Source organism: Nannospalax galili, unplaced genomic scaffold (assembly GCF_000622305.1).
Source record: "Nannospalax galili isolate Female #2095 unplaced genomic scaffold, S.galili_v1.0 scaffold1659, whole genome shotgun sequence".
Taxonomy (NCBI): Eukaryota; Metazoa; Chordata; class Mammalia; order Rodentia; family Spalacidae; genus Nannospalax; species Nannospalax galili.
Window position 1 is genome coordinate 439,027 of NW_008342925.1, and position 11,735 is coordinate 450,761.

The window sequence follows — 11,735 nt, forward strand, 5'->3', positions numbered from 1 at the left end:
CTGGAGTGCTCAAGTGAATCTGAGGGGGTGGGTCTTGGATGTCCAGCCTTCTTGACTGCTTTGGGGCCTCCCTGATACCTGGATTTGCATGTGTTGCGGGTGGTTGAGGACCTTCCATTCATTCCTGCCTCTCCCTCTTGCCCACCTTCCCAGCGTCTGGGCGTTCCTTCTGGGGGAGGGCTTTATATACTCTGTCTTCTGCTAGAGAAGAGAGGAGGGAGATCAGCCCATCAGTTAACTACATGTAGGGCCTTCTGTTTTGTGGGTGCGTTAGCTCCTCGGGTTCCCAGCTCCTGCTTCCATGGATGGTTGAGGGATGAGAGCATTGGAGCTTGGACCACACATCCTTTTGTGGCCAAGGGAGAAGGGTCTGGCTGGGAGGTTCCTGCTAAGGGAAACGTGCTCAGACCCATCCCAAGCTCAGCACGTAGGGGAAGGCAGGACTGACCGCCAGGCAATAGCTACAGGGAGTTGTTACTTGCATGGCCAGGGTTGAATCCACGAGGAGTTGAAGCTCCTGAGAGAAAAGGACCAGGGCTCTGGGATAGCTGTTGGGGACCTCCCTGCTTCAAAGTTCAATCTTGACTGAGGTCCGGCTGCTCTGCCCTGCCCATTCTTGCTAATGACACAGACTCCCTGACACTGATCCACACACTCGGTGACACCTACCCAGACACACTTGTACACAGACACACACACACCTGCGTATACAATACAACTCCTGGCAGCACACCGCCCACACTCCCCACCCAGAGAGACTGCCACCTCCCACCCACCTCAGAGACCTCCACCAGGAGCCCTGCCTTACATGACACACATAAGGCCTCTTCATGCCCCCGGGTCCCCTGATGATGCCATCCCTCACCTTCAGAGCACCTATCACCTTTCATCAACCCAAGCTGACATCCCAGGCCCACTTGCCCTCCAACCTTACACACCCTTCCCTTCCAGTTCCACACGCCCACACAAGTACACCTTTCCAGACACACCAGCCTCTGCCTAGCACATCACATGTACTCTGTGCACATTTGAGTCTTAGGCATTTTGCCCCAGGTCTCTGTGTGTGCATCTGAATACATCCTTTATGCCCTGACTTGTTCCCCAAGACTCTCTCACCCAAGCCTGTTCTGTCACTTTCTTATGTCAAGCCCCAGGCTCCTCCCTTTCAATGACCACGGGCTATCCTAGCCCTTAGCCGCACCTGGCCTTTGGCAGAAACTTGAGCCCCACCCCAGCTTCCATCCCCTACACAGATCCCGCTGCCTGCCTGCCTGGTGCTGGAGACACAGTGTCCATTCATTTCTAGCTCCCGTTCAGCCCCCATGGGGACTACCGGAAGTGTGTCCTCACACACCACCCACCTTGTGGCTCCATCTGTTGTTGGTGCAGTTCTCTTTGTCCCGGCTTCTTCCACACTGACAGCCCTGTGGACTTCCTGAGACTCATTCAGTCATCTAGTACACACCTTACTGTCATTTTCAGAGCTGTTTTTCCATCACTGTCACCATTCAATGTGGATGGAGGAGGGTAAAGCCTCTGCCCCTCAGTGAGCCTCAGTTTCCTCACCTGTAAAACAGGCATTCTCATACCATGTCATGGGGATCTCTCGAAGACTGGATGAGATGGTTATAGTGCTATAATTATAGTAGCAGTAACTGTATTTAGTGTGCACCTACTGTGTGCCTGACTCTGTGAACTTTTTCATCTAACGTCTGTCAGGTACATGAACAGCTCCCACTCAGCAGCAGATATTAAAACACTTATTTATCTATTTATTTAATGTGTGTGAGTGTGCCACACAGCCCACAGGACATCTTGTGGGGGTCAGTTCTCTCCTTCCATGTCTATTCTGGAGATAGAAGTAGTCAGGCTTGGCTACAAGCACCCTTACCCACTGTGCCATCTTGCCAGCCCAGTAGCAGGTATTTTGATCATTATTAGATCCTTTCCTACACACACATGCACATACACATGCACCTACCGTGGATACCTTCATGAGCCTTTTCAAGCACTTCAGGCTTACTCATGAGGCTACCCCTGGTAACCATCTGTCCCCTCTGCATCACTGGGGTGCACCCACCCAGGTCAATGTGCCCCAGCTGTGCACGACGCAGGGATGCTCCGTGTGCTCACCCATCCCACTGCCCACCCCCAAGGTTCTGTGCACCTGTGTTCCGGCCCCCACTCCACTAAGTCATTCCTTCACACCTCGGTCCCCAGCCCACCCACTGCCTCAGTCCCACACACCCAGCAACAGCTTCGTCACACACACTTGGGCTGTCGCTCTTATCCTCAGCCCCTGGCTGTTTTTCTCCAGGCATACAGAGACCAGCTTGGGAGACCCACAAATATGCTGGCACTCCTGTCACCTGTCCTTGGGTCTCTTTGTCCCTCCTCTCACCTTCCCAGGCAGGATGAGGTACCCAGGAGAATGGAGATGGACCCATTGGTTAGACAGACCCAAACTAGAGAGAGTCTCATCTCTGCCACTTAGGAGCAGTGTGACCTTGTGTGGCCCCTTCTCTCCTGCGTGTCAGTGGCTCCTGTAGAAGGGGATCAGCTTTACTTATTCCCCTTGTGAGGAATTCTCTTTGTGAAGCCCTGGCAAGGATTCAAGTAAACACTAGACACAGTTGCAAGCTGTAAAAGGCTGAGAAGTTCTAGAAGGGATCATTAACACAACACATACTATTCCATGCCGTAGAAATCTCTGCACTATTTTATACATATTCTAATGCCGACCACACTTTTCTTAGCCCTAAAGAAATGGAAGCACAGAGAAGCTCAGCAATTTGCCAAAGGTCACACAGGTAGATGGAGGTATAGCTGGCTTTGGAAGCTGTGCTCCGTCTGGGCTCTAACCACCACTCTTTGGGCCTGCTTTGAGGCGGTGGCTGGATGCTTACCTGCCTGGGTCCCTCCCTTGTCTCTGCTAGGTAATTAGGATTGGAAAGAGACCAGAGAGTGTTCTCAGGAGCCATTGTGAACCTAAGGGGACCTTGGGTCAAACAGCCTGATGTCCCCTCATTATGATTCAGAAGCCTCCAGCACTCTGCGGTGTCTCTGAATAGCAGTCATCCCTCCTCAGCTTGTACACCTCCACAGACAGGGAACTCATTCCCCCACTCACCCCGAGGCAGCCTACTCCACCATTGCATGGCTTGGACTGCCAGCAAGTATCTCTTTGGCTCGAGCCAAATTCAGTCCAACACCCTTCCATAACATGCTCCTCTCCCACCTGTCCACAGGCTGCCTTCTGGGGCTACCAGAATGTGTGTAAACCCAGCTCTTCCTCCTGGTGCCTGGGGGAGGCCCCTGCTGTCTTACTCCCAGCTGTCATGAGAGCCAGAGAGAGGCTGACATTCCCATGGCTGAAGATGTGTGTGTAGCAGGGGAGGGTGGCCCAACAGGCAGCTGAATGGATGCTGGGAGAAGGCCGCTGGCCAGGGCTTCTGTCTAGATGGACATGGATGCCCAGGTTTGGATCAGTGAGTCCAGTGGAAGTGTCTAGAATAAAAGGCTAGTGACCTTAGTTCCAGTCTTGCTCTTCTACCTTGACCCTGGGCAGTCTCTGCCCCTGTCTATAATTAGTTTCCACCTTAAGAAATGAGGGGATTGAATGAACCCCATGTATGGCTGTGTCTTATGTTGAACTTGGAGTCTGTCTACCATGAAGGCCAGAATAAAGGCAGGTGGGCTTGGACCCTAAGACACTGCCCTGTGACCTATGGGCAGTACAGGGTTGAAGAACATCATTGAGTGTGGGGCTGGTAGGTTGTACCTCTGTGCCAGAGACTGTCCTCCCAGGCTCAGTTGTTTGTGAGACTGGATGATGACACTACTGCTTAGGACCTGGGAAATAAATAAGATGGCACCTACCAGGGTCTAGCCTCACACCAGACAAAGTGGGGGACTTGGAAGTTTCAGCTCCACATGCCACGGTGGCATGAGCCTGGTGGCATGAGCCCCACAGGAAGATGGGGAGGCTGTGTGCGCAGGAGGACCAAGGTGTGCTGTCAGCAGGAGAGGGTGACAGTAGACAGAGGCCACAAGGGCAGCCTAGTCACCCCACCCTAGCTCCTCCTGCACAGTACCACTTGTCTGGATCTGTCCCTGGGTAGGGGGTGCTAGAGTGCTGAATCCTGTGATACTATGGGAAAGGTCAATTCCCTAGGATCAGTGTCCAGTGTCCAGCAGGGGCTGGCAGTGTATACTGCATTGATATCCATGAGCAGGCAGGAAACCTCAGGGCTACTCTGGTCAGTGTCCCTTGACTGGCAGTGGACACTAGAAGTGTGGGTCTTGGGAGACAGTGCCTGGACACTGGATACAAAGCCCAGGAGAGGGGCCCCACCTTTTACAGATCCCTGAACGCCCTTACCTTAATGTAGTTGTGCGAGACACAGTGGCCTTGGCCCACTGGGAGTAGGTCCCTGGAGTTGGGGTTGCTACTGTGGCCTGAGGAAGGCTAGCAAATCCTAGGCCAGCAGGAACCTCCCTATGTGTGGAGCAAGGGTGGTTGGAGGGTGGGCCAGCAGAAGCCCTGGAGGAGAGGTTGAGGGGAGTGACCTGGAGCAGCAGGTGTCCCCAGCACTGTCAGGGTGAGGTGGGGTGCAAAGGACCCAGGTGTCTGCTTGCGTCCCTTGGGGCTGTTCCTTCTCACATGAAGCATGAAGCTGCCCCAAGGGTCCCTGGGTCCCCAGAGAGAGGACTCTGGGAGGGCTGGGCTTCCTTTTGGTTGACCCTAGTACGGAGTCAGGAGGCCTGTGCTGCAGAGCTGTGGGAAGAATGAGCAATGAGCCCAGGGGGGCTACAGGCCAGACCTTCCCTCACAGTCCCCAGAGACACTGCTGCAAAAATTCAGCCTCTGCCCCCACAGCTGCCTACAGGCAGATGCCTGCACCTGCCATCCTCTCTTCCTCCACACGCAGACTAGCAGAGTCACCCCCTTCTGGCCCCTCGCCCACTCTGCACCCCACTTTCCAACCAGATAACCTCTCTCTGTCTCTCAGGCCCCAGGCTCCTACCTAGTGGCCTCTGGAGTCCTCCCCATCTACCTCCACTCTATCTGTCCATCCACCTCCAACACATCGAACCCACTGGACAGACTAAGACCCTGTCCCCAGGTTTTCTCCTCTGCTGTTTCCTTGAAGGGGGGCTGTGAGCATGATTGGGGACTGGGGTAGGGGTGGGGCAGAGGAAAGGACCCTCTCCCCCAGGCTGGGGATGGTGGTGAGTGGACAGCAGCACACAATCTCAGTTCCCTCTGCCAGTGGAAATCGATAGCTAATTAATTCCCTCCCCAAAATAGTGTCCGGAGGTGGGGATGGGGGTTGGGAGAGAGGCAGACAGAGCCAAGGCTGGGCCAGACTGAGACCCTGGCAGAGGAGGGGGGAAGAAGGGAAGGTGGCCACTCTGCTGGACACCAGGGCTGGGCCTCTCCTGGAGGTCTCTGGCTGTCCCTCCTGGAGAACAGGATCTTTGGCCTTTCAGGTTCCCCAACCTCAGGGTCCCTTTCCTTTGCCCTGGACTGGGGGTGCATGTATGTGTCTATTGGGGGGGGGGTAAGGGCGTCAATCAGGCTGGGAGCAGGTGCTGCATTTAATTTGATTGGCTAATTAGCCCGCGCATGCTAATTATCTCCATTACCCAATGAGAAGAGGCAGTGGCACGCTATATATAACCGACAATGTTTGCAGGGAAATGGGGGCTGCTGGCCTGGCTAGCCTCCCCCTGACTGGGAACGGGCAGTCTGTAGAGGGATGCTGGGTCAGGATACTTACTGCCTCTAACCACAGGAGCCTTTAGGACTAGAGTGGGCAGCAGTCAGAAGCGGGGTGAAGGAGCCAAGGGGGGACTGGTTTTGCAGCTGAGTTTGAGATGTCTCTCCAGCCACTATGGAGGGCTTCCTGAACTCTCTCTGCCCATCTTTCTTTTGCACATGGGTCACTGCAGCTGCCCTGCCCCCCGTCACTCTCTGTGCATCCCTCCCTATGGCTCTTTCTTGCAGTCCTAGCTGCTTTTTAAAGCTCAGCATCCTCCCTTGTAGCTCCCTGGTTCTCACCCTATGGACTAAGCCAGCCCCTTCTCTTTTGGGCCCTCACCTTGGGAGCTCACCTGTGGCTGGCTGCCTTGCTCTTTGCCCTTCCTTCCTGAGCACACTGGAGTTGGACAGAGTTGGATCTAAGGCAGTTTGACTGTGGGTGTGACCTTGGGCAAGTCTCTCAACTTTTCTACATGGGTTTCCCCAAGGGTGAAGGCAACAATGGAACTTCTCTGAGTGATTAAATAAAATGACATTTGTAAAAACGCCCAGGATCCAGGGCCTTGACAAATGCTGTTTGAATTTGGAATTTAATTTTCTCAGCCGCATTTCTTATCTCCCCATCAGGCCCCCTTAATCTCTTTATCTTTCAGTACTCTCATCTCCACTTTTCATGGGCTCCTCACCTTCCTCTTTCTACCCCACACCTGCCTCATCTCCTCCTAAATCCTGGCCCCTCCCTGCTTCTTTCCCAGGCCTCTCTCCTTCCTTCCCTCCCTCCCTCCCCAAAATAAAATCAATGCAATATTCAGGAGGGTTGTTGGATATAAATAATTACGACTCGGAGTTTAACGAGATGCAAATTCCCCTCCCTGTCGTGGGGTATAAATTGCTCTCTGACAGCCCGTTACAAGGGTAATCATTTCAGAAAGGCAATTTTATGCAAATGAGTCTGCCTGCCTCCTGGTAGCTCCCCCCACCCCCCAGCTCTGGGTGGGGGGCCTGGAAGAGCTGAGTGTTGAAAAGAGCCCAGGTACTGAGGCCAGGCCTGCGGCTGAGGACCCGGAGCTGGAGGCTGAGGGTGACTCACACCTGCCTCAGAAGGACCTGGGCAAGTGAACAGTGAGGCTGGGGTCCACAAAGTGCCTAGTGTGGTTTAAAGAGAATTGGAGGCCCAGAATTGGATGTCTTTGCCTATGAATGGATGGAGAGAGGGTGGGATCAGGATATCTGGGTCCTGGCTAGCTCCCCCCCCATAACCCTGTGATACCGTTGACGAATTGGCATTTAATTAATCCCGATGAATTATTTAGCAACTTCATTATCCAGCATCGAGAGCTGATGAGAGAGACTGATCCCTGGATGGAAGTGGTGGCAAGGCTTGGAGAAGGGGCTGGGTTTAGCATCTGGAGGAGAGCCCCTTGGCCCCACCCCCAGGAACTGGCCTTGGTCCTGACCCCTGGCCTTTTGAGAGGGTTCGGGTGAGGACTGCGCCATTGGATCCATGCTCCAGCTCTATGGTGTCACCTCCACACCTGTTCACATCTCAAACCTATAATGTGCCAATAAGTGCCACCTCTTCCTCAAGTGAGCCGCCTAGTACTTGAGTCTGTGATGGGGTTTCTTGCTTGGAGAACCTCTGCAGGTCAAGTTCTAAAGGCTATGGGGGCGCAGGGCTGCAGTCCCAGCGCTGGAGAAGAGATGGAGGCGCGAGGCTCTCAGGAGCTCAAGGTCAACTTGGGCTATATATAGCGAGTTCCGGGGCCAGCCTGGGCTACTTGAGACTGTCTCAAGCAAAACAAAGCAAAAAGTGCTGAGGCGGGGCGTGGCGGTGCTCGCCTTTAATACCAGCTCTGGAGAGGAGGCAGAGGCAAGCAGATCTCTGTGAGAGTCGAGGCCAGCCTGGTCCACATAGCAAGTTCCAGGTCAGCCAGGGCTACATAGTGAGACCTTGTCTCAAAAAAAAAAAAAAAAAAAAAAACAACAGGGGACTAAAAGTGCTAAAAGGAAGCAGGTAGTCATCAGTTAGATTTAGGGGGGAGGGGATAGACACCGACAGGCCCCTTCCTCCGAGTCCCCCATTAACCCTTTCCTTTTTTGTCTCCCCGCAGGTGTCCTTCCCCCACCTTCCATCCCAGCCTGCAGCGGGGGAGGGGCTCCGCCGCCGCCGCAGGGGGAGAGTCGGCACGTGGGTCCCTGCGCGCCTCGCCCCGCAGCCGGGCCCATGGCACCGTGATCCGGCGAGGGAGCCCCGCTCCACGCGAGGGGCGCCCGGCCCCCTCCCCGCCCCATGCTCCCGCGGCTCTGAAGCCCGAGCGGGGCCGGGGGCCGCCGCCACCCCAGCTGCCATCGCCATCGCCGCCTCTGCGGCTGCCGCTGCTACTGCTGCTGCTGGCGCTGGCGGCCGGAGCGCGCGGGCTGGAGTTCGGCGGTGGCCCTGGGCAGTGGGCGCGTTACGCACGCTGGGCGGGCGCGGCCAGCAGCGGCGAGCTCAGCTTCAGCCTGCGCACCAACGCCACGCGCGCGCTGCTGCTCTACCTGGACGACGGCGGCGACTGCGACTTCCTGGAGCTGCTGCTGCTGGACGGCCGTCTGCGCCTGCGCTTCACGCTGTCGTGCGCCGAGCCCGCCACGCTGCAGCTGGACACGCCGGTGGCCGACGACCGCTGGCACATGGTGCTGCTGACCCGCGACGCGAGGCGCACGGCGCTGGCGGTGGACGGCGAGGCCCGCGCAGCCGAGGTGCGCTCCAAGCGGCGCGAGATGCAGGTAGCCAGCGATCTGTTCGTGGGCGGCATCCCACCCGACGTGCGCCTGTCCGCGCTCACGCTCAGCACCGTCAAGTACGAGCCGCCCTTCCGCGGCCTCCTGGCCAACCTGAAGCTGGGCGAGCGGCCCCCGGCGCTACTGGGCAGCCAGGGTCTGCGCGGAGCCGCAGCCGACCCCCTGTGCGCGCCCGCGCGCAACCCCTGCGCCAACGGCGGCCTCTGCACCGTGCTGGCCCCGGGCGAGGTGGGCTGCGACTGCAGCCACACGGGCTTCGGCGGCAAGTTCTGCAGCGAAGGTGAGCAGGGGTTCGAGGCCTCGCGCGGGAGTGAGGGCCTGAGGGTGTTCGTGGGCCGGCGGGGGCTGGAGGCCCCAGGGAGCGCGCTCGGTGGTTGCCAGTAGGGGCCCGGGTGGCTGCCTGAGCCCAGGGAGAGCCAGGCTCACTAGTGGGCGGGGAGATCCGTGGGGCGGGCGTGGCAGAGGGCGTGGCCAGGATACTCCTGGTCACTGTGGGTGACCTGTAAGGTCAAATCTGGGATTGGCTCTGAAGGGATCTGTAGAGAGGCTGGGGAGGCCTTGTGGACGGGACCCCCACAAGCAGTGGGTGGATCCTTTGTAGGAGGGACTTTGGGGCAAGAGTGGGGCCTGTAAGGGGGGGGCGCTTGTGTGACTTCTGTAAGGGTTGTATGATGTACTTTTGCAGTGGCAGGGGTCAGGGTGGCTGAGTGGGACTTGTGTGGGCGGGGCCTCCAAGGGGGCTGGGACTGCTGGCACCATCCATGGCCTGTGAAGGTCAGGGCAGAGGATGGACCTAGGATCAGAGGATGGAGAATGAGATGGGGGTCTGTGAAGCTGTGACTGAAGTGGCCAGAGGACCGCAATAAAGTTTCTTTTCTGTCACAGAATCTTCGAGAGGAGGAGGCTGGGGCCCCTGACAAGGAGTTGACCTTTGGGGTGAAGGGCTAGGATGGCAGGCAGCCTCTTCCCAGTGTGAGACTGGGCGGGGAGGCTTGCGCTTCACTCAGGAGCCCTTTTGAGCTTAGGGTTGGGATGGAGATTCCTGGGCTAGACAAGGCTTGCTGACACTCTGGAAGGTGGGAAGGAATTGGGAATGGGGACTGGGGAGGGAGATGTGGGGGCCTCTGCCAGCACCTCAGTTGTAAAAGGCTGTCTGGGGCCAGTGAAGTGCATGAGCAAGGAAGTTGGACTGAGCCCCAGCTAGGCTGTGTTTCAATGGGCGAGGGGAGGAGCTGCTTGCACTTTGGCTGAGCGGTCAGGGGATGGATTTGGTGATTGGGTGACTGCTCTTTTTCCAGCAGGTGTGCACAGTCAAACTTTCTTTTCTGTTTTCAATACTTGTAGAAGTCAGGGACTGCATTACAGTTGTGTGTGTGTGCATGTGCATGCATGTTCATGTGTGTACCTTCTAAGAGGTAGAGTCTTTGAGTGAGTGTGTGCCCACAAACTAGTGTGGTCAGATCTGCAAATTTGGCCCTGGATATAGAAAATATGTTCTTTGGACAGAGTTTTGATCTTGTTTGTGTAGCCATGCTAGGTGAATAGGAAGGAACCAGGCATGGTGGTGCAATTGTGTGATCCCAGCACTTGGGAGGTAGAGGCAGGAGGATCAGGAGTTTGAGGCCAGCCTGAGCTACATGAGACCCTATCACAACACAAAATAAAAAGCAAGCAAACAAACATAAAAACATAAAGTGGAGTTTTGTATTGTTTTTGTGCAGTTGTTTTCTGGGACACACCTTCAGGAACTGTCCAACTGAGTTAACATGACACCTTCTCACCTGTTCTCTAGGAAGCTCAGGTGCCCCCCAAATTGTGAAGGAGGCCTGGCAGTCTGTCAGTGTGGACTGGGTATGCATGTGTGAATGGGTCTGTTTGAGTAGGAGTTGCCTTTCAACAGGAACCCAGTGCCCAGTGAAGTGAGTCACGCACAGTTGGAAGGGTGTGTGCCCATGTCAGGTTCCCATGTACACATGTTTAGATAGATCTCAGAAAGACACTGGATATTGTGAGGAATTTTCCAGGGGCTTACCTTATTCTTTATTTCATATGACTCCTTCCCACTCAGCCTTCCTAAGAAAACAGGGTGAACCATCTTCTTAATTTTTAATTAAAAACATTATTTTTTGAGACAGGGTCTCATCATGCATTCCTGGCTGGCCTGGACCAGACTGGCCTCTATTTCACAGAGATCCACTTGCCTCTGCTTCCCAAGTGCTGGGATTAAAGGCCTACACCACCGTGCCCAGCTTCCTAATTTGGTGGAGGGGAAATTTGAGCCATGGAGTGGTTACAGTAACTGGTACATGGTCACTGTGGCTCACTGAGGCCTAGGTATATGAGAAATGCATTCAGAGGCACTTTGGCTAGTCTGAGAGCCTTCATCGGACAGAGGCCTCTAGGGAACTAAATAAGGCTTCCAAATTCAGGGTGTGTTGAAGATGTGTTGTATGTGTGTGTGTGAAAGGGATGGTTCTATTAAATGGATATGCTACATATGAGTCAAATGAATGTTTGTGTCAGCTGAGGGAGTTGGCTCTGTGTCTGACCTACTGTGTACGTGTGTGTGTGTGGTGCAGATGGATGTCAGACAGCTGGCAGAGGCAGATGTGCCTGTGTGGATGTGGTGTGTGAATGTCTGTGTGTGTGATCTGTTGAGAGAGGTGCTTTGTCTGTGATAAAGGGCAGGATGTGTCTGTATTCTCTGCACCTAATATAGTACTAGGCAGTGGTGGGTGTTTGATAAAGATTTTGCGGAATGAATGAAGAGATATTCTTAAGTATTTGAGAGAACAAAAGCTTGTGGTAAGGCCATGTGTGTTCATGAAAATACGAATGTGTGTGTTTTCAGATTCATGTGGGTAGTCATGGCATGGAGGACATGACTGTGCTTGGAGCTGACGGGCAGAGCAGGCACTCTCCTGAGCTCTCTCTCGCCCATTCCTACCTTTTATTTGTGCTTGATTTCCTAGGCAGCTTCTGTAGTATGCTGTGCCCATCCCCTTTTTCTAGTACATTCCGTGTGTGTGTGTGTGTGTGTGTGTGTTTGAGACATAGTCTTGCTATGCAGCCCAGCTTGCCTCGAATTTATGGTGCTATTCCCACCTCAGCCTCCCGAGTGCTGGGATTATAGATGTGTGCCATCATACCAGGCTTTCTTCTAGGATATCTTTTCCTTTCCCTCCCT

The 11,735-nt window shown here is 54.9% G+C and overlaps 1 protein-coding gene across 12 annotated transcripts in view; it reads left to right on the plus strand.

Moving 5' to 3' along the window:
- Positions 1–11,735, plus strand: part of Nrxn2 (neurexin 2) — a 115,788-nt gene that overhangs the window by 1,227 nt on the left and 102,826 nt on the right. For 10 of the 12 annotated variants that reach the window (XM_008838926.2, XM_008838918.2, XM_008838920.2 and 7 more), the window contains exon 1: positions 8,423–8,828. In XM_008838926.2, coding sequence (XP_008837148.1) covers positions 8,438–8,828 — 391 coding nt within the window. In that variant the 5' untranslated portion in view covers positions 8,423–8,437. Of the gene's footprint in view, positions 1–7,875; positions 8,829–11,735 lie in introns of those variants that run through there. The other 2 variants (XM_008838927.1, XM_017799601.1) reach the window with 2 other exon arrangements.